Source organism: Toxotes jaculatrix, chromosome 11 (genome assembly GCF_017976425.1).
Source record: "Toxotes jaculatrix isolate fToxJac2 chromosome 11, fToxJac2.pri, whole genome shotgun sequence".
Taxonomy (NCBI): Eukaryota; Metazoa; Chordata; class Actinopteri; family Toxotidae; genus Toxotes; species Toxotes jaculatrix.
Window position 1 is genome coordinate 23340365 of NC_054404.1, and position 24616 is coordinate 23364980.

Below are 24616 nucleotides of genomic sequence, written 5' to 3' on the forward strand. Positions count from 1 at the left end.
GCTCTGCCCCCCCCCGGTCTGTGTGTGTGCTGCAGGTCACGGTGAGATGGTCCAGAGGATCTTGGACATCCTGCGTTTCTTATGGGCCATAGTTTTGGCCATGGTGGACGGACTGACCCAGTGGCTCAACCTGCTGACTAAACAGTACAGAGAGACGTCGACTGTTCTGTGCAACGAGCGCTACTTCATCATACACAAGATACAGCAGGTGAACACAACAAGCAAAAGTCGATCTTTGGAACTGAACACACACACACACACACACATTCTAACTTGTGTGTGTGTCCTTCTGATTAGCAGCATCACACAACAGCAGACTCCACAGACGACCAGTTGTCTCAGGGCAGTGAAAGTCCCACGCTGGAGACCTGTTTAGATGAGACGGATGCAGAAACGTCCACCAGGTACAGGTTAGTGTGGAAAACTAAAATGCAGAAACACATCAAGCTGTGGATGAGGTTCTGAACCCTGATCAGCATCACATAGCTTTAGGTGGGATACATGGGGCTGTGTTTGTGGGCAATGTTATGACATTTTCTGAGCATGTTCATAAAGGATGGGCATTAGATTTCAAGTCTCGCTCTGGATAATACACAAATCCACTTTTCAAAATCAGTTTCTCAGTCTTAACGTGTGTTTGAATCACTCTCTCAGCTGCCTGGAGGTGGATTCCAGGGCTGGTACAGGCCGGTCTACACCCAGGCCGAGGCTCAACAGCACTGGGAACCTCTTGAGTCCCGAACCCCCATCCAGCAGCATGGAGCTGTTGCCGGAACCATCCAGGCAACCACACAGACACTCCAGAACAGCCAGTGAGCTGCTGGGAGACAGGTAGATACTGTGGACACTCGTGACTGGAGACATCCACAGTTACAGTCCTTACTGGTTTCAGTTGACTGGTCCTTCTTTCCCTGCAGGCAGTTCTTCATTGAGGAGCTGGAGCACAGCAGAGAGTTCTACGACAACCAGAACCGTCCCCTGAAGCTGCTGTTTGCCATGTACAACCTGCTGGCAGCAAACTCTGAGCTCGTCTGCTATTTCATCATAGTGTTAAACAATGTGGTCAGCGCCTCTGTGATATCCCTGGTCCTGCCCATACTGGTGTTCCTCTGGGCTATGTTGGCTGTTCCAAGACCTACCAAGAAGTTCTGGATGACTGCTATAGTCTACACGGAGGTATGAACACTGAGCAGACACACCTTTCAGAGGTATTTACTGCTGACTGATGTGATGGGGGGGTCAACGTGTGTGCTGCTCTGCCTCTTCCCAGGTGATGGTGGTGGTGAAATACCTGTTCCAGTTTGGATTCTTTCCCTGGAACAGCGTTTACGAGATGACGCTAAATGAAGACAAGCCTTTCTTCCCGCCTCGCATCCTGGGCCTGGAGAAGACTGACAACTACATCAGATACGATCTGCTCCAGCTGCTGGCTCTGTTCTTCCACAGATCCCTGCTCATGGTCAGTTAATATTTACAGTGATTACTGGTCAGACTCCATGTCTGCCTGAGTTTTTGAGAAAAATATAAACTCAAACCAATAAATGAATATCCCTACTGTCCCTACATTTATCACAGGGTAAAGCTAGTTAGCCCTAAGTGTTGTGTCACAGTGTGATAATGAAAATCATTTCTAATGTTTGTGTGTGTGTATATGCAGCGTTATGGTTTGTGGGACCATGAGGGCCCCCTGGAGGAGCAGAGCCCCACACCAGAAAGTTGTAAGGATGAAGGAAAAACTACAGAAGGAGATGAAGATGGAAGGAGGCAGGAGGAGGGAGGAGGAGGAGGAGGAGGAGGAGAAGAGAAGGAGGGCAGAGTTAGTTCAGCATCCACCCTCGACAACCTGCGAGTGATTGAACTGGATCAGCTTGAGAAGGTTGGTGCAACTGTCCAAGACTTTTTGAAGAATTTCTACTTACTTTTTAGTTCACTTCATTCCTAGTTTTAAAAATCTATTGTTTATGAATGTAGGATAACGTGGACCATGTTGAACCGAGTGCCAGCTCTGCTGCTGCTACCCCACAACCCCCCGCAGCTGAACCAGCAGCCACTGGGTCAGAAGATGGACAGGACACGTTGAATTCTCCCAGCAGGCCGATGGAAGATAAGACGGAGGGGGACAGTGAGCGGGTGATAGAAGAAGCCCCGAAGAAAAGCAGCAGCATCCGCTTCCGCAGGAAACCTAAACAACCCAAACAGAAGCGCGGCAAAGGTTTGCGGCTTCTTCTTCTCTGATGTCTGAATGATGAACACTTCAGTGCACTGTTAACTTTGGGCTCTGTGGGGACAGACTGTTGCTGGGGTAGACTGTTGCCCCAGTTCATCCTATGAACTGGGGCAACACCTTCACAGCTGGAAGCTTCACAGCTGAGTGTACCCCTTGTCCCTTGGTTCTAGGTGTACCGGTTCCAGTGGAGCCCACAGATGAGGCTACAGATCCCAGTAAAGAACCAGTGAAGAAGAAGCAGAAAGGCAGGAGGAGAGAGGCAGCCAGTCAGAGACTGCTGGCCGTGGGACGCAAGATAAAACATGTCTTCATCTCTGGGTGAGAAGGACATATTCAAAAAAAAAAAAAAAGTAGATTAATACAAGTAACTTTGCTGCAGTGTGTGAGTGATGCATCACTGAAGTGTCACTGGTTTTATTTTATTTATTTTTTCATTCATACAGTGGTTTAATGTGTGCCGCTTCCCTCTGCAGGATTCAGAGTGTTTACAGGCCGACTCAGGGTTTCTTCAGGGATATTCTCCACGCTGAGTATCGGGCTGCCACCGACGTCTACGCACTCATGTTCCTGACTGATGTCATCGACTTCATCATCGTCATCTTTGGGTTTTGGGCTTTTGGGGTAAGAGATGGATGGAAGCTGCAGTGTCATTGTTAAAGGATCAGTTATTACACACTGACTTTTGAAACAGGAACTACAATGAGAAGAAATCAAATTTTAGGAGTAAAACAAAGATTAAAACTAACATGACATGAGGTCATCTATACACACAGATGCAGATCACTGTGTATCACTTAATGTTACGCACAGGAAGCATGTCACTACATCACTTTCAGCATATCCTGAAACATACACGTGACAAATATAAGAAGACATTTCATATTGAAAACCTAATATTTGAATCCGCTGATAGAGAAAATCCCTCATGACTTTGCATCTGTCTCCCTCAGAAACACAGCGCAGCAGCTGACATAGCCTCCACCCTGTCAGAGGACCAGGTTCCCGAGGCCTTCCTGGTGATGCTGCTCATCCAGTTCAGCACCATGATCATTGACAGAGCCTTGTACCTGCGGAAGGCTGTTTTGGGAAAACTCATCTTCCAGGTTTGGTCCATTTATTCAGATTAGTAGAATATATATGGATCGATCTGCATGGGATCTGCATGGATCTCTGAGTCAGGTAAAATTAGCGCCTAAACAGGGGGACTAATGTTAGAAAAGAACACTAGGTAACTTTCGGACAGGCCCCTGAGTGGCCTTTCGGATGATATGTTTATAGTTGACCTGCTCTTCATTTTTAAAATTGATCTGTTCATGTGCTTCATGTGAGTTTTAAATACTTGATCATCACACCCTTCCTTCCACTTTTCCCCTCCAGGTGATCCTTGTGTTTGGGATCCACCTGTGGATGTTCTTCATCCTGCCTGCAGTCACTGAAAGGTGAAGTTAAATCAAATTTATTAAATTATTAATTCACCAGTGGACAAAAGTTGATCTGTCTTGTGAACATATTGAAGTTTAATCGTTCTCATCTCTCCTTCTCCTTGTTTAGGAAGTTCAATCAGAACTTTGTGGCCCAGCTCTGGTACTTTGTCAAGTGCATTTACTTTGGCCTGTCAGCCTATCAGATCCGCTGCGGGTATCCCACTCGTATCCTTGGCAACTTCCTCACCAAGAAATACAACCACCTCAACCTGTTTCTCTTCCAAGGGTACGGACACAAAGCTTTGTCCTGTTTAGTAGAATGAACGTTTCAAGATCAAAAATTTATTCAAGTTGCCATGTGCGTATATGTGTGTGTGTGTAGGTTTCGTCTGGTGCCGTTCCTGGTGGAGCTGCGAGCGGTGATGGACTGGGTTTGGACTGACACGACTCTGTCTCTGTCAAACTGGATGTGCGTGGAGGACATTTACGCCAACATCTTCATCATTAAATGCAGCCGCGAGACAGAAAAGGTATGAGGTGTATGAGCACAGCGATGTGACAGCAGAACACGTCTTAAAAAAAGGGAAGTCCCTAGGTGGTATCCTTTCCAGGACCCCAGCCTGAGACTTCAAACAACAGTCCCTCACCCCAAAATGTACATAGAAGTAACCGTCTGGTTCTTAGGGGAGATCTCCAACATAGCAGCAGTGCTGAACTTGTCAATCCATCCAGGGTGTGGCCCCTCACCAGGGACCAAGAAAATACTGAATGCTTTGCAGAAGTTCCAAAAAATAAAATAAAAAAAGAATCTTTTCTTTCCTCAGAAATACCCACAGCCTAAAGGGCAGAAGAAGAAGAAGATAGTGAAATATGGCATGGGTGGACTCATCATCTTCTTCTTGATCTGCATCATCTGGTTCCCCCTGCTCTTCATTTCACTGGTCCGATCAGTGGTGGGGGTGGTCAACCACCCCATAGATGTCACAGTGACTGTCAAGCTGGGAGGGTATGAGGTAATTAACTTTAAAGGTATAAAAGGACGGCTGCATTAAAAGTTATCTGTACTAGATCTGATCAGAACGTGGAAGATGGGAAATCAGTATAGATAATTAGATCATCATTAGGGCACCTCTGCCAGGGCTCACAGAAGTAGGGTTTCTGTGTGTATGCAAAAGATTCATCTTCCTCACAGAAATAAAGTCAGCAACACTCTATGTATATAATGCATTTGTGTTTCTGTGTGTATATCCAGCCCTTGTTTACCATGAGTGTACAGCAGCAGTCCATTCAGCCCTTCACACAGGATGAATATGAGGACCTCACCAAAACGTTTGGAGACAATGCGGTAGGTCGTGATTTCAGCTTGATTTACGTGTCTGTCTGAATGTATTGTTGCTAACTGTCTTTCCTGCCTGCCCACTTATTCACTTCAGCACAACATTAGTATCCAGGTCAGCTATACAATATCAGAAAGATCAGGTCTTATCTGACTGAGTGTGTTTCTTTGTACAGCCCACTGGTCACCTTTGACTTTGACTATTATCACACCCTTTTAACTCCCTCAGTGGTGAAAGGGTGGAAGTTACTTAACTCAAAATGCTCAAAACTTGTTTGGCACTTGTGTCAGGTGGAACATGAGCTGAATGTTGTGGTCTGTACACTCAGAGGTCTATCCTCTGAGATACCAGGACTTGGATTTTATGTTGTTTTGAACAAAAGGATAATCCCCCTTAAGAGAGTAATTTCACTTTTCCTAGTCCTTCTCTGCTTTTTTCACTTCATCATTCTCTTCGTTGTATAACTTACTTGCTGCTTCTAGTCGAGACTCCTTTTCGGTAATTGTTTGATAATTACAGAGTGAATTATTCATTTACCTCACATTGTCATCGTTGTCACCTGTTCCTCAAACATCACCCCGTGTGACCAAAAACAGTAGTTTACAGCACATAAATAATTAGCACTAAATTATTTGTTTTAGTATTTTCAGCTCTCACACATCGTTTTCTATTGTGTGTGCGTGTCCTACTGAAGTTACTACCCCTCTGTGTAGCGACTTTTCACATATAATTTTGTGTGTATGTGCGTGTAGGTAGCCATGCAGTTCATCACTCTCTACAGCTACGACGACATCGTGACAGCCATGATTGAAGGTAGTTCGGGATCAGTGTGGAGGATCAGCCCCCCCAGCAGAAACGAAGTTATTAGAGAACTACTTGAAAGTCCTGTTGACCTAACACTACGTCTGGCCTGGACTTTCCAGAGGTAAAACCCTTGCTCTCTACTGGAGCACTAGCACTAGTTTGCTTATTCTGACTGCCTCTGAGCCACAAAATATGTTACTATGGAAACCAGAAACAGTGAACTTTCATCCCACGAGCGCTGGCATAACTGCGTTTTTAACAGGTTTTTAATCAGGTGAGTTTGGTATGTTACTAATCGCTCATTTCCATCATTTGAATATGTTTGGATCTGTAACATAAATTGAGGTTCATGTAAAAATGTAATGTTTAACATCCACTCTGGGAGCTGCTGCTGTAAACAGGATTTTGTTGTTACGACCGATGAGTAATCGATGTTTAAATATAACCTGTGTATAAACTGAAAACATCCGTTTGTAGGACGTGTGATTCTGTCATGGAGAGGTAACCTTCTGACTTTTCGACCTCACAGGAGCATTACATTAGGCAGTGGTATGGCTGCCACCATAGCCACGTTGTTGCCCCCTGCAGGCAAAAAAATGCCCAAATAAATTCACCACAAAATTAAAACAGGAAAAAACAAGTGTCCTGTGAGATCATCTGCTATGTCAGTGATCTTACTGGATATATGTCATGTATCTTTGTTTCTATCTATGTTTTAAACTCTGATAGTATCTGTTTGTGTCTGACAGGGACCTGGGTAAAGGAGGGACAGTGGAACACACCTTTGACAAATACTCTTTAGACCTGGAACCTGGGAGCCCAGTCAGAGCAGATCTGGCCTTACTACTGCTTGGCAATCGCACTGAACCTGTGTAGGTTTACTCTCTGGAAGAATAAGTGTAAGTGTTCTGGGTTTTATTTAACACATACAGTTGTATCTTAAAGATGGTATCTTGTCTCTTTCCCAGGCTTGTTCCTCATATCTTCCCTAACTACATCCGTGCCCCCAATGGAGCTGAGGCCAAACCAGTCAGTCAACTTTATAAAGGTCAGAATTCACTGAATTATTTTTAAACTGTACATTTTTAAACTTTAAAACTTTTTAAAACAGGCAGAATCATTTCCTGGATCAGATGAAATAGTCATGGAAGGTGACTGGTTACTGTTGAAATGGGCCTTATATCACAGAGAAATGTCCACTTATGGCATTTGAGTCTCTCCTCTTACTGGATTAATTTGAGTCACCTGGTTTTTGCAGAGCGTTTTGCACTAATGCCACAATGCTGTCAAAGTGTCTGTGCTGCACCGGCGAACTTGTATGGAACCATGAATGTTATTTCCCTGACTGCGCCTGTTTGGTATCTTGGTGACTCACCTTGCCCCCAGTGGGAGGAAAGACACAGCAGAGGGTGTTTATTAAACAGTGAATATGGCATTAATGCCACCGAGGACGAATAAAGATGAACCCAGCAACAACAGATAGTAGCCCACACCGACGGCCATGAACTGCAGATGGTTATGGATCACTATGACGACAAATTAAATCGAGCACTATTACATATGGAAAACACGATGATGGTGGGATGTCACAAAAAACATGTATTCGTGTTTGCTTTTCATGCCTTAAAGTGCCTGTTTTAACACATCTGATTGGTTGTCTTGTAGATGATGAACAGGGTTACCTGAATATAACCCTGTCCCTAGAGAGTGACCGGTCACGGAACGACAGTAGAAACCAGGAGTGGTGGGACATTGCCATCGCAGGCTGTACCTCCTCTTCATGTGGGGTTCTACCCATGGTCATATTCAACGACAAAGTCAGTCCACCCAGCCTGGGCTTCCTGGCTGGATATGGGTAAGGAACACACACTCACAAACTACATGTACATGGGTTATAATCACAAAAATCCATAAATGTTTTGAGTAGCAATTTAAAAGAGGTTAAAAATGCTGAAAAGTCCAAAGACCAGGTCTGGTCATCCTTGCTTACCAGCATCATTAAAGGGGCAATTTGTAGGATCATCAACAGAATGTGAAGAAATAACAGTTATGACGGTATGTTGAAGATATCTACTGATGTTAGCATGCTAACCAGCTAGCACCGACTCGAACCACTTTGTACCTCAAGAGGCGGTAGTGAGTCACTCCAGCACTGAGTCTGGGATTTGTCCTGGTACACCTGATGGCCAGTCTGACTATGGCACAGGAGAAGAGGAGAGGGGAGGAGGGACCAAAGAGAGTTGTCTGGTTTCTTATGATAGGGTTGGACAGCCCAGCTTCCTGCTAATATGCTGCATCCTATTTGATCAGAGTATGAATGTGACAGTTGGGCAGTTCTTACACATTACTCCTTTAAGTTATGGTTATGTTTTTGGTTTATGGTTATTATGCTCCACACGCTGAATTTGTTTTTTCTTTTTCTTTTCTAACGTCTCCTTCCAGGATCATGGGTCTGTATGTGTCTGTGGTCTTAGTCATTGGGAAGTTTGTGCGTGGCTTCTTCAGCGAGATCTCACACTCCATCATGTTTGAGGAGCTGCCCTGTGTGGACCGCATCCTCAAGCTCTGCACGGACATCTTCCTGGTTAGTTCGCTGTGTGCTCTTATTAACTCATACTGAGTAAGATGAAAGGACCAGATTTGAATAGGATATTACCCTGGTCTAATCTTTTAAGTAATATACAGTATGTAAAAAAACAACACGCAAAACTGCCTCCATGCTGTTGGAAATGTCCTGGAGAATCATCGCTTTAAAAACGTCCCCCATAAAACGAAGTTTGTGTGTGTGTTTCAGGTGCGTGAGACAGGAGAGCTGGAGCTGGAAGAGGAACTTTACTCCAAACTGATCTTCCTCTATCGCTCTCCAGAGACTATGATCAAATGGACCAGGGACATCCACAACCAAGACCAAGACAGACACTGACTGACTGACTGATTATGTTTGGCTGTAATAGAATACAGTGATATCTGAAGCACAATGCAAAGATGTCCAGGGGGACAGCTCCCAGAAAGCTTCAGGAGATCACTCCTTACCAGAGACACATGAAAGGAGATGTACACTAACAGATATACTGGACGAAACGTCTCCCGTCCGTTGCTGGACACCTATTGCTGTTGCTTCTTTACAGCTGCCTGAGCACTTTCATCACATCGACTTACACTACAGACTATTGAGAGTGGAACTGCAGTCCCACTGTGGGTGGGTGGGGTTGGTCGCAGCTGGATGTCTACAGGATTGGGTTTAACTTCCCTGGAAGGCAGAATCTGTAGTTAGATTGAGCTGTGTTTGTTAATAATCAGAGGTTAAAGGTCAAATACAAAAGATAAGTCATTCCTGACCTCTGTGCCTTTGACCTCCACCCAGCTGGTGTGACCATGTGGCTGAAACCTGAAACTAATTGCAGGTTGAACTAGCTACAGTTGCCGCATCAGTTGACTGATTTGAAAACGTGCCACGCCGTCAGTCAAACTTAGAAATGTTTTTTTTAAATCATTCATTCTTGTAAAAGTAACAAGCATGTCATGCAGCGGCCGCGTTCGTTTGACTTTGCATCACGAACGCGAGGGTTGACGAAACCAGTCTGCTTTAAAGGGCCGTTTTAGGTCATGTTTTACCCGGTCAGATGTCCCCCCAAGTTCTGGGTTTGTTCCTGGCCACGACATGTCCTTCGGGTTCAGGGGCAAGAGATGAGACGGGTTGGTGAGAGAGAGAGCTGTGGATCAGGCCCCTGGAAGACAAGTTTGCTCATGTAGTTCCTGCTGGTTGCCTTTAGACACTTTAGAAGCCAAGTTGTATTCAGTTCAATGGGTGGGGCAGCTAAAAAGTATATGCAGCAGATCTCACACACACACACACACACACACACACACACACACACACACACACACACACACACACACACACACACACACATATGTCAATAAAACAGCACAAACAGCTGAAACTGCCATCTGCTTGGCACATCACGTTACTGGTTGCTCCTTTAATTCTAGTTCTTTACACCTTCAGGCGAATGTTTGATTTGACTGTTTCCAGGTAAAATGTAGAGACCATTCAACAAATAACACTGGTTACAAAGTGAATATTGATTCAGAAGAGTTGTGTGTGTGTAAAGAGTTGAAGAGTTGATGGCCTGTGGAACGATGGGCTGGACTCGTCACTCTTCCTCTCCCATTATTCCCTCTTAGTAGGACAACATTTGAAGACAATATGCAACGTTTGACTAACTTATTGGCTGTTGTGATGCTGATATAACACATATTTGTACGATGTCGATGTGCCTTTGGTTCAGTGTGGCTGCACATGTTGAGTCTGAGAAAAAAAAACTGCAATGCTTGCAGGGTTTGAAGTCAAATCATGTGAAATAAATCTCAGTAGGGCTGGCTCAGGGTTTGAATGACCCTCCATGCTATTACACAACTGTAATATAATGGTAATACAGTCTGTGGCTGAAATGCAGCGACAGCAGCTCAGCTATGACACAAACTAATACTTTTCAATCAGATGTAGCCCAGGAACGACACAGATCATTTTACACCAGCAGAGATGCATTGTGCGTCTTTTGGTTTGTGGTCATTTGTGTAAAGGAAAATAAGTTTGGCAATATGAACCACTAAGATACAAGATTAAACGATCATGGCCTTAAAAGTGGGTCCTGTATTATTTACATGTGTGAACATTTACACGGTGCATATTCCTAAATAAATGTCTTTTTAAGCACATTACACAATGAACAGGTTATGAATAGGGCCCCACAGCTTATTTTTGTCCCCGGGCCCTCTAACAGGTTAATCCAACCACAGTATCTTCAGCTGTTTCCTCACTAAACATCACACCAGCATGGTTGATCTCACACTACCATATCACAGAATGTTTGATTTGTGGAAAAGCACATGCTTCATAAAGAACATTTTAATGCTACATAGGAAGACAGACATTTGTTTTAGAATTGCTGTAAATCGGTTTCCTGTTTCCTTCTGCTGTACCTGCTGCTGGTCTCCTGTCTGTTCATCTGTGTCTTTAGTGAGAAGGGAAATAGATGTGAAATGTGGTCTTTCTCATTTTCAAGACATTTCTGTGTATTAGTAAGTTTCCAACCTACCAAAGTACTACTTGGTTGTCTGATCAGAAAAAAATACTCTGAAATCTTACAGGTGCAGCCTCCTCCAAACTCTGAGATGATTTCTGCTGTAACTTGGCAGAGGTAACTCATCAGAATGATGCAAAGAACTCCAGGTGGCCGTGACTGTGAACAGGCTCATTGTGACAGGAACTGGAGCTAATAAAGCACATCTGTCTGTTGTGATTGGACTGTCATTTGTCAATCAGTATATCCACAGGAAAGTGTAATGGTGAAAAGTTCTACTGATGATTGAGTATCTACAAACTCAGTGTCACCTGGTAGTGACACTGGTGAAGGTTAGGACAAGACTCCAGGACATGAATGAAAGTCCCTGTAATGTCCTCTGTAGTGATTCAAACATTTGTGTGTGTGTGTGAACCTCTGTGATACAGCTACTGCCATCAACACTTATGCTGGTCATATTAGCACCCATGTCATTGCCTGAGGTGGTAGTAGGACTCCAAGTGCCATAAATAAAATCACCTATAGTCCTTCAGGTACTCCTGGATGAATACCTCACATCTGGCAGCTCATTATCTTGGAACCCACAAGCCAGCAGGCTTAATCTCTCTTAAATAATTAAATACTGATGCAGAACTAAAAGTCACAGATCTGTAGTGGGACTTAGTGTCCATTAAAACCAGTGTCAGCTCGGACTTTAAAAACTCCCATCATCTCTGTTCTTGAAAAGAACTTAAGAGCTTAATTTAACATGGAAGTCTGTGGGAGTTATTAGTCATGTCACAATTAGTCATGTCACAATGACAGTAGCACTGAGTGAGAGAGGACAAATTTCTCTGCGTGTTGCTATATAAACTGTCCCTGTAGGGATAACCATATAGGCATCAAAACACTGATTTAAATCAATTCAGTCTGAAGTCCATGACCCATTTAAAGTTTCAACCATGTTTCTACATAAAAGTAACACGAAGAAATATGGCTAAATAAAAAAAAAAAGAAAGAAAGAAAAAAGCGACGGGTTTGATCATTTTCTCCACGGCGACAGTATCTTCCCATTGTTTTTCTATGGGACATGGTTCGTTTTTCGATTTGGGTTCGTTGCCATGGTTACTCGAATCCCTACTAAAAGTCATGGGACATTTCTCCAGTCAAGTCGGAGGTGTTTATGTATATTTTTCCAGGCTTTTCTCTACTTTGCCTAAATTTGTGGTACAATAACCACAATAAGAAGTATGGCGAATAATAATATATGGCCTCTGTGCTTTGCACAATAAATAAATAAAATAAAATAAAATTTAATTTAATTTAATTTAATTAAATAAATAAAATAAGTTAAAATGAATTAAAAATAATAACAATAATTCCCGTTGTTATTAAATTGAAAATGCTTGTCGGTGTGTGATCCCACAATGCTCCGCTTCTCGAAGCGCGACTTCCGGTTGTGACGTGTCTGCCCGCTGCTGAACCGGATGCTGGTGGCTGTGTGCCGTTGGATGTCAGATGCTGAGCGGACCGCGAACAGGAGCAAGGTAACCGTGTAAATCTTGAGTGAAGACTGGCCGGGATGAACATGGTGCTGTGGCTGCTTGGAGCTGCGCTGCTGGCTCGGGCTGCCGGCTTCTACCTCCCTGGTCTGGCGCCCGTCAGCTTCTGTGAGCCTGGGAAAGACCAAGTTCCAGACTGCAAGGTAAACATGACATGTCACAGGTCACCTGTGTGGCCACCAGGTGTTCTCACAGAGTCACCGAATGACTAACATAGAGTGCACCCGGTAAACATATAGACAGGAGATGTTGGAATGCGCTAGATGAGCTCGGGCTCTACAAACAGCTGTAATGTAAGCTAGCTAACGTTAGCCACAATAAACAGCGAGGCTAACGTTCACACAGACTGCAAGCTAGCTGCGTAAACACGTAAAGTAACTTCGTTTGTCTGGATATTGAGCTCAAAGCAGACATTGGTCTGTGTGAGACTCCCGATTGGTTGGTTAGAATGTAAACATTAGTCCTGGTTAACCCGTATCACGAGGCTGGTTATAAACCGGTTCTGTTAACTCTGGGTTTTATTGATCCAGCAGGGAGTGAGTGCACGTGAAAGAGGAGGAGATGTTAATCACAAGCCACATCATCAGAACCATGAATGGAGTGATTAATGTGATGCCAGATGAAACGATGATACCTGCGGGTAAATTTGATAGAAAGTGATGTTCAACAGTGAAGAGAAATACGATCACATGACTAAAATAGAAGAACAAGCTGCAGATCAACAGAAGGGGAAAATCCAGATATTAAAGAAAGAGAGGAGATACTGTTAGTGCAGATATTATTAAAAGGGTCTGTATTGTAGAGTGAGCTTTTTTTTTTTGCTGTTTTGTCTGATGATGAACAAACTATTTTGAATATATGATGCACATAAAAAAGTTGCAGTTAGTGTCAGAGTGTTTCTTCTGCTAATGCAGAGATAGAGGAGGAGAAAAGTAGTTCATGTCTAAATGTTGCCTTTATAATCATGGGAAGTATTATTTTAGGTTTAGTTTTTATTTCCAATTATCATCACAAAGTCTCCTCTTGTTTAGATAAGAGATAACAGTAAAAGCTTGGAATGAAAGAGCGTGTGTGCAGTTCAAATGTTATGCGATGATAAACTCTCCCTCTGTTGTTAGAAGCTCTTTATATTTTTGGAAATATTTAAAAGTCTGGAACAACAAAATGATTCTACTGATCCTTATCAATATCTGTTACTTAAACTCTTTTGTCCCTGTGATCAGTCGTCAAGCTGTTGGCAGCTTTTGATTTGAATCTCTGAAGTTTACCTGCTTGGAGCAGGTTAGCCCTGTAGCATAGGTTACCATGGTGATCACGGCCAATTAAAAGTGAGCTTTGCGATACTGGCATACTGCAATACTGAGTTACGGCCATAGAGAGCAGGATCATCCACTGATCTCACTCTGTGTTATGCGTCTCTCTGTTCTGACCCAGTGATGTTAAAAATGGATTTACTTAGATTTTCCACATGCAAGACACTGAGAGTCATGGCCTTATCTCACGTCTGTTGTCTCCTCACGTTTAATTTTCATAAGTGTGTTGGGTATTTGAAAATTTGTGTAAACTCATTTACACTCCAAAATATTGTGAGGCAGGATATGTTACATCTTGTTGTGTCACATCCTCTAAAATCGAGTGGTTTGGTTTTTGCAGTCTTTCACTGTTCAGACTGACAAGAAAACAAACAGATATTCAGAACATTCCCAACTTTATTTCTTATAGTAACAACCACACTTGGAAAGACAAACCCTCTAACAGGGGCCATGTTAGACTGTACTCTGCTAGTCAACTAAAGGCACTCTATATAAAATAAATATGCTTTACATTCAGCTGCAGTATAACTCAGTCGTGCTGCTGGAACATAAAGTGCTGCACAGCCACAGTGTTTAATACATCTGCTTCACCCAAACGTCAATAAAACACTGCAATCTCAGCACAGCTATAGAAACCATATACACTCAGCAAGACAGGTCATCAGGAGCGCATTGCTGTAACTAATGTAGTCTAATACAACAGTCCTGTAATATCATCAGGTTTTATGGCCATTGTTTTAGAGAGGTTCTGATTTAACTGGGTGACAATTTCAAAATCCTCCACGTGATCCCATGATAACCAGCTTGTCAGACCAGGATCTGTGAACTTCAGCGTGAACAAGTTCTGATTCATTCGCCCAAGCGTCAGATGGAAAGTCCATCATCGGGTGACATGCTGCCACAGGCAGCTGCTCCACACACTGAATTAATTCTTCCATGATTTATTTGTCCACTGCGCCCGCTGTCTGGGTGGGTGCAGGAAGGGCCTGAATTTCTGTGAAATATACAGCAACTCAGAGGGGACTGTGTGGACGTGTAGTCCCCAGAAATACAATTGAATGGACTTTTTTTTTTTATAATTTATTTGACATTGTTACATTGCTATTGAGTTTTGTCACAACATGAAAACAGTAGTCTGATTGGAGCATCCCTCCTGTCTTCCTAACATGCATCCTGTCTGCTGTGTTTCAGTCGACCATTGAGCTGTTTGTGAACAGGCTGGATTCAGTGGAGTCTGTGCTGCCTTATGAATATACTGCGTGAGTAGCACTGTGTTCCATCTTAGTCTGATGCCTTCGGACTGTGTAACCTGCTGTTCTGTGCCTCATCTTTGTCCAGAGGCATTGAAGAATTGTTATAGCTGAAGTTGATTTTTTTTAGGTAATAGAGATATCGTGCAGTATGAATGTGCTCTGAACAGTCTCGTCCTGTTTTGTGCAGATTTGACTTCTGCTCAGAGAAAACAGAGAAACGTCCGTCTGAGAATCTGGGCCAGGTTCTTTTCGGGGAGAGAATCGAACCCTCGCCATACAAGGTACGAAGGTTGTGCTGGAGTGAACGATCACATCGGGCAGCTGTTTGCAAATACAATCCATATCTAAAAGTAGATTCCATAAAGCAGAGTTCAAACACTCCCAGGCAGATGGTTAACAGGACAGAGGTGAGACACTGAATTGGTACCATGCTGACATCATGGTCAACCCGTCAAACAAAACTATGTATATAAGATAAATACATTTTTTTACAAGTTGTAAATTCACAAAAATTACATACAGAAAATATTTGAATAAATTTGAAATATTTTAAAAAGGGCTTATCCAGCACAACATGACAACACTGTTCAAGATCGGATTCGCCTGATGACGACTCCAGAGGCTAAGCCTGTCATATGTTCAGCACATACTCACAGTAACAGTAGTGGCTTCATCACAAACGATAAACCAGCAGAGGGGACAGAACAAAGCCTCTTTAGAATGAAACATCTCTGGTATGTGTCACGCAGTTGGACACAGCTTCATGTGTGTCACATGCTGTGGAAACCGTCTGTATTATCAGATGAAGTTTGCTTATGAGCCAGACAGCCATTGAATAAATAGACTCAGTGGGAGTGTGCTGAACCTTTATTATGCTTGGACCATGATCAGGTTTTGATTAGGATATTGGTAAGCACATACACATGACCATTATGATAAACAGTGCTGATAAAAACGCTATACAAAGTCTGGGTTGTAGAAATGGTTAAATGATAAATGGCTTTAACAGTATCTGTTTAATTTAGCAGTGAAAAACTGTTAATATTCGAATGTCTAATGAGACTAATAGTTCATTTGTGTTTGTATTTTATATTTGAACTGAAAGGGTTCATGGTAAACCTGATGCTAACTGTGTGTCGCGTGTGTCAGTTTGAGTTTAAGAAATCTGCGGTGTGTCAGAAGGTGTGTACCAAAACCTACGACACCAACAACCCATCAGACAAAGCCAAACTGGACTTCCTCAAGAAAGGCATGCTACTCAACTACCAGCATCACTGGTATGTATGACTCAGTGACGTACACGCGTGATAAAGTGAAGGAAAACACACTGCAAAACGCATGCAAACAGGCCTACTATTTTGTGTGTGTGCGTGTGTGTGTGTGTGTTTGTGTAGGATTGTGGACAACATGCCGGTCACCTGGTGCTACGATGTTGAAGATGGACAGAAGTTCTGTAACCCCGGGTTCCCTATCGGCTGTTACGTCACAGAAGCGAGTCAACCCAAAGACGCCTGCGTGGTCAATGTTAGTGGGTCACACACCAACACAGACGACAGCACAGCAGAAAATGAACATTCACTCAGATCGGAGCTTAATTACATGTATAAGCTTAAATAAGTATAATCAGACATTTTCACATGGTTGTGTTTTGCAGGCTAACTTTAATAAAAAGGACGCTTTTTACATCTTTAACCACGTGGACATCACCATCCATTACCACGTCGTTGAGCATGAACAGCTCGGAGCTCGATTGGTTGCTGCCAAGATTGAACCCAAAAGGTAATGAGTTTCAGCTGATACGGAGATATCCAGTCAAGACTGACATACCAGGGTTTTAGTTTAGTTTCTTATTTAGGGTATTTTCACATTCGGGCCAACAGATTTTAATATGCAAACTAAATACCTGGTGACTTTCTCTCCTTCGTCTCCTCTCTCGTCCTCTGTCCAGCTATGAAAACCCTAACGATGACAGCCCTGATTGTTCCGGAGAGCCAAAGTTACTGGAAAACAAATACACAGGACAGTTCAAGATCCCCTACACCTACTCTGTCAACTTTGTGGTTAGTACAAATAGATACAAATCATCCTGGTGTGTGTAACGCTGTGCACGTGTTTGTGAGGCTCATCTCAGGAAACTTACCGTCCCATGTGCAGATGTGCACAGCTGCAAATATGAATATAACAGCTGAAATATGCAGCCAGGAGCAGATGGTGTCTCTTTTTTTTGTATTTAGTTTGTTCTATTTTATTTATTTATTTTTTATTTACATGTCTTTAAGGATTTTCCTTTTTTTTTTGTTTGGTTATATTTTAGTGTTTTACAGTATAAAAAAAAGCTCACCTTTGATAAGAAAAAAACTGTGTTGCTGCTGATGCTCTGTTATTGAATCATCTTTCAGCAGATCATGTGAGACAGAGACTTATAGGTGTGAGGATGTCTTGATTTTGTTTGTCTACATCCAATGGAAAAGTAAATATGAACATTTTAATTTTGCTACATAAACAAAGAACTGTGTGTGTTTGTGCGTGTGTGTGTGTCTGTGTGTGTGTGTAGGAAGACAAGAATATTCGTTGGGCGTCTAGATGGGACTACATCCTGGAGTCAATGCCTCACACCAACATCCAGTGGTTCAGGTAAGACTCAGACACGCACACAAACACACACACAGACAGACATAGTTATGTAAGTTCTGCTGTCCTCTGTCCTCAGCATCATGAACTCCTTGGTGATCGTGTTGTTCCTGTCTGGGATGGTAGCAATGATCATGCTGAGGACTCTGCATAAAGACATCGCCAGATACAATCAGATGGACTCTGTGGTGAGTACTTGTCTCTGAGGGCCTGTAGGAACAGTTCGGAGCTCAGGTGGAGCTGTTGCAGTTGTAGGTTCGTAGTTAGAGCAATGATGAATTAACTATGTTTAATGTCACATGAAACATGGTCATACAAGGCCACAGAGCTGCTTCTGGTGGACATGATGTGTCCTTCTCATCATACCTGCTCACTTATCTTGTTCTCCAGGAGGACGCCCAGGAGGAGTTTGGATGGAAGTTGGTCCATGGAGATGTTTTCCGACCTCCCAGGAAGGGGATGCTGCTCTCGGTTTTCCTTGGCTCTGGAACCCAGATCTTCATTATGACCTTTGTCACCCTTTGTATGTTTTTGTTAAATTCATGATTTAAAAAAAAAAAAAGACTTATAAAATAGTCATAGATGGCAGATTAGTAATAATGGAGTATAAAGTCAGGTGATCAGAGGTTGTTAAGCTCCCAGTTAGGATACATGAGGTCACTGCCTGACGTACTGTATATGCATCTCATGATAAACCCCCCCCTCTGCAGTCTTTGCCTGTCTGGGCTTCCTCTCTCCGGCGAACCGCGGGGCTCTGATGACGTGTGCGGTCGTTCTCTGGGTTCTTCTGGGAACGCCGGCCGGATACGTGGCTGCCCGCCTCTACAAATGTAAGTGAGAAAAACATGATTAATTACTGTTTTCCTGAGACAAAAGCAACATATACACTTTTTATTATTATTATTATTATTATTATTTGCATCAGTGGAAAAAATAATGAAATTTGCTGAAACTCAAACTCATCATAAACACTGCAGCCTCCACAGGGGCTGTGGACTTTTACTCTTGTATGTACAGTAAATAAGAACAGATGTGGTAACATGACAGCTCTCCAGTTTGGTGTTATTTCTTAAAATCCTCTTCTTCTTCTACTTCTTCTGCTTTTTTTTTTTTTTTTTACAGCTTTTGGAGGTGAAAAGTGGAAGACCAACGTTTTGCTGACAGCCTTCCTCTGTCCTGGGTAAGACTGTTACAGCTCTCTGATTCAATAACACAATAACAGATGTGAACACTGTAAGACACCACCACTTGATCCCACTCTCTCTCTCTCATTCACTCCTGCTCAGGGTGGTGTTCGCTGATTTCTTTGTGATGAACCTGATTCTGTGGGGGGAGGGGTCTTCGGCGGCCATGCCCTTCGGGACCCTGGTCGCCATATTGGCTCTGTGGTTCTGTATCTCGGTGCCACTGACCTTTATAGGAGCATACTTTGGCTTCAAGAAAGCAGTAAGTAACACGCTCACACATGCTTGTGTGTGTGTTACAGTACAGTTCTACAGCAGTACTTGAATACTTGAGTTGCGGTCAGAGGCTCCAGCTCAGTCGAGTATTGTGTGTGTTGTGATGTGCTGTGTCATGATGAGGAGTTCACACTTCCTTTCCTATTAACTCATTTAAATAAAGCAGCAAGATGCCACACTGTGCTTCACATGAAACAACACAGTGTATGTGTCATGTGACCGTTTTATTTTGATCCTCTCTCTCTCTCTCTCTCTCTCTCTCTCTGCTGCGTCTGATCGTTTAAGGGCATCGAACACCCGGTGCGGACCAATCAGATTCCTCGTCAAATCCCGGAGCAGTCGTTCTACACGAAGCCTTTCCCTGGCATCGTCATGGGAGGGATTCTGCCGTTCGGATGTATATTTATTCAGCTGTTCTTCATACTAAACTCCATCTGGTGAGAATGAAACGAAAAAAAAAGCTTTGGCTTTCTTCGTAATTCATAGAAAGTCAGAACACATCGTGCACGCTCAGTTTTTCTAGAACGAAGTGAATGAAGCGGAGCATCAGTTCATATTGAGTCCTTTAACACATTAACAGGTATTAAAACTGGCCTTTGTAGATATGAGAAGCAGCTAAATTCTGCACCTGTAAGGGCTGTTTCTCTTCTTCTGTCCAGCAGTGTATTTCATTTATTGTCTGTCCTCCAGGTCCCATCAGATGTACTACATGTTTGGCTTTCTCTTCCTCGTCTTCATCATCCTGGTCATCACCTGCTCTGAGGCCACCATCCTGCTCTGCTACTTCCACTTATGTGCTGAGGTAAACATTAGGATCAGTGCAGGACATTAATGTCCCCATTAAGTCAGCAGGTGTTCAACAGTGTTGGCTGTGCCCCCCCCCCTCCCTCCCCTCACAGGACTACCACTGGCAGTGGCGTTCCTTCCTGACCAGCGGCTTCACTGCCGTCTACTTCCTGGTCTATGCCATTCATTACTTCTTCTCTAAGCTGCAAATCACTGGACTGGCCAGCACCATCCTCTACTTCGGATACACCATGATCATGGCTCTCATCTTTTTCTTATTCACTGGTAGGTAGATTAAAAAAAAAAAAGGGGGGGGGGGGGGGGGGGTGAGGGTTGATGTGTTTTTTCCATTTTTGATCATTACTTTGCTTTCAGGATTAAGGTATTTTTCAAATTTGGCATTTTAGACCATTAGCCAGACCTTTTATTATGTAGAAGATTTTGTTTCAAATGGATAAAGGCTTCATTTTTTTTTGTCTCATCAGACCAGAGAATCTTTGTCCTCATGCTCTCAGAGTCCTTTAAATGCTGTTTGGTAAACTCCCAGCAGGCTGCCACAGGCCTTGTACTCAGAGTGGCTTCTGTTTACCATAAAGAGCCTGATTGATGAAGCGGTGCTGAGATGCTCGTTGTGCTGAAATCAAATGCGTGTTTTTCTCTGTCCTCAGGTACAATCGGCTTCTTTGCCTGTTTCTGGTTCGTCACCAAGATCTACAGTGTGGTCAAAGTGGACTGAAGGATGCGGATTCATAACAGACTGAACGTGGCTGAACGCTGCTTTCTCCCTTTCGACCTCTGAAACATTCAGCTCTGTCGAACTGAATCGAACGTTCCAACCCTGAACATCGCAGCCTCCTCTTTTTTTTTTTTTTTTTTTTTTTTTTTTTAATCTCTTCAGTGACTCTGCCTCGGACAGGTGACAGCTTTCTTTGCTTCGTGTGCCTAAAATGTTTGCGTGTGAGCATGTGTACACCCAGTTGTAATTATTTTGTACATACACTATCTATCTGCATATAATCTGAATGAAATGAATCCCGCCTGTACAAGCCTCTGCCCGATATGTGATGCGTAGGAAGGTGCTTCGTGCGTGCGGTGAGCCACAGCCGGGCTCTGTCAGCTGTCATGTAGGTTTATGTTTGCAGGTGTAGACGTATAGAGGTGTGATGGTCTGCTTCTTCACAGGTTGTTCTCCAGACTTTTTCAGTACTTCCCACCTCTTCGTTCTTAAGGCTCCTTTAAGTTGCAGCTTCAGTGGGAGAGGTGCAGGTGCAGACTTCCTGCCAGTTATACTACGACAGCTCCCATAATGCAGAGCGATTTCAGAAAAAGCATCGTGATTCTGATCAAACAGAAAAGTCCAGTCCCACCTTAGTGCGGCCTCTGTTCCATCAAGAGAAACGCACGCCAGGGGTATCTTGATGCTCCGCTTGTCATGATACCTGCTTTAAAAACAATAAGACACAGGCTAGTCACAGGCTAGTGGAACACATGCTAGCTCATTTCACCTGCTTTTTATCAACGACCTCCAGTAAAAAAGTACAAACTGAGGAGCCGCGTCTTCTCAACCTGACTTCTGTCTCTTCACAGTTTGCTTTCTAGTCATTAACCCACATCTCTCTGTGCTGAGTTCACTTTTCCGAAGCTCTTCGGCAGAAGACAGTTAAATCTCACATCCGGGATGCACTAATGCGACAAAATGCTTGATCCACATCTCAGGATCAAGTCCGGGGGGACCAGAACCAGCATCTGCATCAAGAACCCACTGTCGCTCTGACCTAGAACACACTAACATTACAGTGTGGATCTCTGAAGTATGCTTTTATTTATGTGTTTGGCATGAACCAAATGTGCATTACAACAAAAAGAAGGGCACAACTTTAGGTTAGACTCACATCAGAAATAATACAAAACTAATGTGTAAATATTCACTATACATACATGACTATGACACACATACAGCTGTGCTGGTGAACCCTTCTGTAAACAGTCACAGGTTCTCGTCCAGATCCCCACCTTATGTCCTCTCCTGTCCCTTCCAGCCCGTGTCCCCTGGGACTGATCTCTCATAGAGGTCATATATGAATAAAATGTATTTATTATTATTATTATTATTATTATTATTATTATTTAGATGTGGCAGAATGTGGCCGATGTTTCTCTTGTTTACAGTAATTTTGCGTTTGCGTCGGCTGCAGCTGTGCTGACTGCGTGAGGAGTTTCGAAGAAGCGAGAAGTGAACACAGCATGGAGGAATGCGTGGAACTAATTATAAAGAAAATTCAGCACTTTTTTTTTTTTTTTTAAATAAGGTTCAATGGACTGAAGAGTCTGAGATCTCATCACCTGGTCAACTCATCATTCCCTCATAACCCCAGCAGTACACGCCACACAGCTGACGATCACCAGACTTAAACTCACATCTTTAGCGACAGAGGGGGAGGGGGGGTTGCCGTGTCAGCTGAACGCTTATTTATTCTCAGCTCCTATTAGCTGTCTGACCTGACTCTGATCTGTGACTGACTGAGAGGTGAAGCATCCCCCTGTCTCATCATCACAACCATGGAAACGCTTTGTGTAAATAACTTTTTCTAATGTAAAAAATCGAGGAGGAGGAAACGGAACAAAAGGAGAAAGACGTGAGCGAGGGAGGCTTGTTCGTTACCACGGAAACATTGTTCTAATATATGTTTCAGACGTTTCAGTGTTAGTTATCAGGTTGGTCTAATAATTAAATTGGATTTTTTTTTCCCCCTCTCTGCTCTCTTGATTTATGTCCTTACATCTAAATATCACTGTATTCATATAGTGGCGTTACCATATGTTTATATTTCATATGTTTGCATTTTCACACTGTATATTCCCGGAGACAAAGAAAAACTCATTCATTCATTCATTCTCTTTTCAGCATTGTGTCATTGCCTCTGTCATAAATGATCTTACATCAAACCTTTGTCTGAGTCTGCTTTTTCTGTTTTGAGAATTGGGAATCAGATCAAAACCCCAGGGACACAACTCTGATGCCAGGCTTTAGATTTGGGGAAATACAGAGTCAACATCATATGACTACATTAACCATAGAATATTTATTCCAGAATTCCATGCATGGAAATATACAAGAGGTGATTGATCAGTGTGTGGCCTTAAACAGACACAGTCAGTTTTACTAAACCTAACACATTTATATTTCAGAATAGTTCCCTTCTATATTCTACTTAGTCCAGCGGACGTGGATCATATGGATCCCTTCATTGTGGAAGTTGGTGTCTTGGACCTCCAGGAAGTGGTCCACAGCAGCAATGATGTCATCATCATCAGTCAAAATGGCCACTGAGCTCCTTCTTTGTATATAGGAACAGGTAGCAGACTGAGAGGCCCAATCAGGTCAGGTCAGGCCAGGAACCTCCTCGGTAACAGGTGACTGCTCCAAGATAGAGCTGACTTACAATTTTCAATTAACAGAAATAAGACAGAAGTTATTAACTTCAGACTCACAGCAGAATCACTCAGAGATGAACTGAACGTGCAGGTGATTGATACGTTTGTACTTATCAATCACTCCTTGCAGTTTATATAAACATACAGTAGGTGGTTTATGTGCAGTATATAAATGAATCCGCTCACGTTTCCAGTATGAAGATGAGAAAAGACAAAGACAGTGAGAGGAAGCAGAGACGTGTTGTCCATCGTAATTTCCAGTCACTGGTTCAGATGAACACTCTGAAACCTTTCAAAGCAGCACAGATTATTTTACAGTGTTCTCACAATCTGTGCCTTCACACAGGTCTCTGACCTCTGCAAGCTGTTCATTTGAACTGTTTAACTCTGCTGCTGTGAGACCACACACACACACACACACACACACACACACACACAGGTGTGTGTCTTTCCAAATCATGTCCAATCAGCTGAATTTACCACAGGTGGACTCCAGTTAAGGTGGAGAAACATCTCAAAGGGAAATGGGAGACACCTGAGCTAAATTTTAAGTGTCATAGCAAAGTGCCTGAATACTTATGTTCAGGTTTTTCAATGTAGATTGAAAAAAAATATATATATATATATAAACCATTGACCAGCATGAAGAGACTGCATGCTCTGCACTGCTGCTTCTGATGTAAACACAGTTGATTATATTTTTAAGTAAGGGAAAGGTGGTGGTGGTGGACGTCAGCCAATTTTGCTGGGTGGACCCAGGGTATAAAAACCCAGCCCACACTGACTTCAGGGCTCCTCTTTCTTTTTCTGTCCACAGTTGACATCGGCCAGCATTGGTACACCTTTCTTTTTTCTTTTCTTTTCTTTAGTGACTCGAACAACACCCCCGCATTTCAATTTGTATACAAAGGTGCGGAGTTTTCCCTGGTAGGCTGTAGCAACGTTCCCCTTTGGGTTCGTTGAGCTGTTTTTTTTTTGTTTTTGTTTTTTTTGTAGTGTTGCTCTTCTGTTCCAGCGGTCTAAGGTGCATAAATACCCACCACAATTAGCTGCATGGAGACTAGGGGCTGAGTTTAGGTAGCTGGGTTGGGTGTTAGACAGCAGGGGAAACTCCAAACCAAGTGGAGGACTTGTCCTCTTTGTGCGCAGGGGTTGACATCGCGGTGTGTGTCTGGCCGTGCGCTGTATGAATAAACACTTTATTTGCTTTGGTTCTTCTTGTAAATATTTGAGATGTCTGAGAGTGAGGCGTTCATAGCCGCACCGTCACAGGTGGCCTTGGATGCATTTACAAAAGAGCAGTTGCTCATTATTGCTG

The 24616-nt window shown here is 43.1% G+C and overlaps 2 protein-coding genes across 12 annotated transcripts in view; both read left to right on the forward strand.

The window, feature by feature from the left end:
* Window positions 1–8827, forward strand: part of piezo1 (piezo-type mechanosensitive ion channel component 1) — a 55201-nt gene extending 46374 nt beyond the window's left edge. For 4 of the 10 annotated variants that reach the window (XM_041049087.1, XM_041049093.1, XM_041049089.1 and 1 more), the window contains exons 34-54: window positions 36–208; window positions 298–410; window positions 655–831; window positions 918–1176; window positions 1271–1459; window positions 1658–1876; window positions 1972–2212; window positions 2398–2545; window positions 2701–2848; window positions 3178–3330; window positions 3605–3666; window positions 3779–3937; window positions 4034–4181; window positions 4476–4664; window positions 4904–4996; window positions 5741–5913; window positions 6542–6664; window positions 6761–6840; window positions 7458–7647; window positions 8235–8376; window positions 8587–8827. In XM_041049087.1, coding sequence (XP_040905021.1) covers window positions 36–208; window positions 298–410; window positions 655–831; window positions 918–1176; window positions 1271–1459; window positions 1658–1876; window positions 1972–2212; window positions 2398–2545; window positions 2701–2848; window positions 3178–3330; window positions 3605–3666; window positions 3779–3937; window positions 4034–4181; window positions 4476–4664; window positions 4904–4996; window positions 5741–5913; window positions 6542–6664; window positions 6761–6840; window positions 7458–7647; window positions 8235–8376; window positions 8587–8715 — 3308 coding nt within the window. In that variant the 3' untranslated portion in view covers window positions 8716–8827. The remainder of the gene's footprint in view (window positions 1–35; window positions 209–297; window positions 411–654; window positions 832–917; window positions 1177–1270; window positions 1460–1657; window positions 1877–1971; window positions 2213–2397; window positions 2546–2700; window positions 2849–3177; window positions 3331–3604; window positions 3667–3778; window positions 3938–4033; window positions 4182–4475; window positions 4665–4903; window positions 4997–5740; window positions 5914–6541; window positions 6665–6760; window positions 6841–7457; window positions 7648–8234; window positions 8377–8586) is intronic. The other 6 variants (XM_041049088.1, XM_041049097.1, XM_041049094.1 and 3 more) reach the window with 4 other exon arrangements.
* A 3501-nt stretch (window positions 8828–12328) lies between these two features.
* On the forward strand, window positions 12329–22809 carry tm9sf2 (transmembrane 9 superfamily member 2). 2 transcript variants are annotated; one of them, XR_005894847.1, is made up of 18 exons: window positions 12329–12563; window positions 14925–14992; window positions 15174–15267; window positions 16136–16263; window positions 16381–16510; window positions 16641–16765; window positions 16935–17046; window positions 17541–17620; window positions 17697–17805; window positions 18008–18140; window positions 18328–18447; window positions 18740–18797; window positions 18904–19063; window positions 19363–19514; window positions 19768–19879; window positions 19977–20148; window positions 20532–22209; window positions 22298–22809. XR_005894847.1 is itself a non-coding variant. In XM_041049098.1 (17 exons), exons 1-17 carry the CDS (start codon window positions 12441–12443, stop codon window positions 20597–20599), a joined length of 1944 nt encoding a protein of 647 aa, XP_040905032.1. In that variant the 5' UTR covers window positions 12329–12440; the 3' UTR covers window positions 20600–22809. The 2 variants fall into 2 exon arrangements, 1 of the variants encoding a protein (XP_040905032.1); XM_041049098.1 differs by having other exon boundaries at window positions 20532–22809.
* Window positions 22810–24616: the final 1807 nt, after the last annotated feature.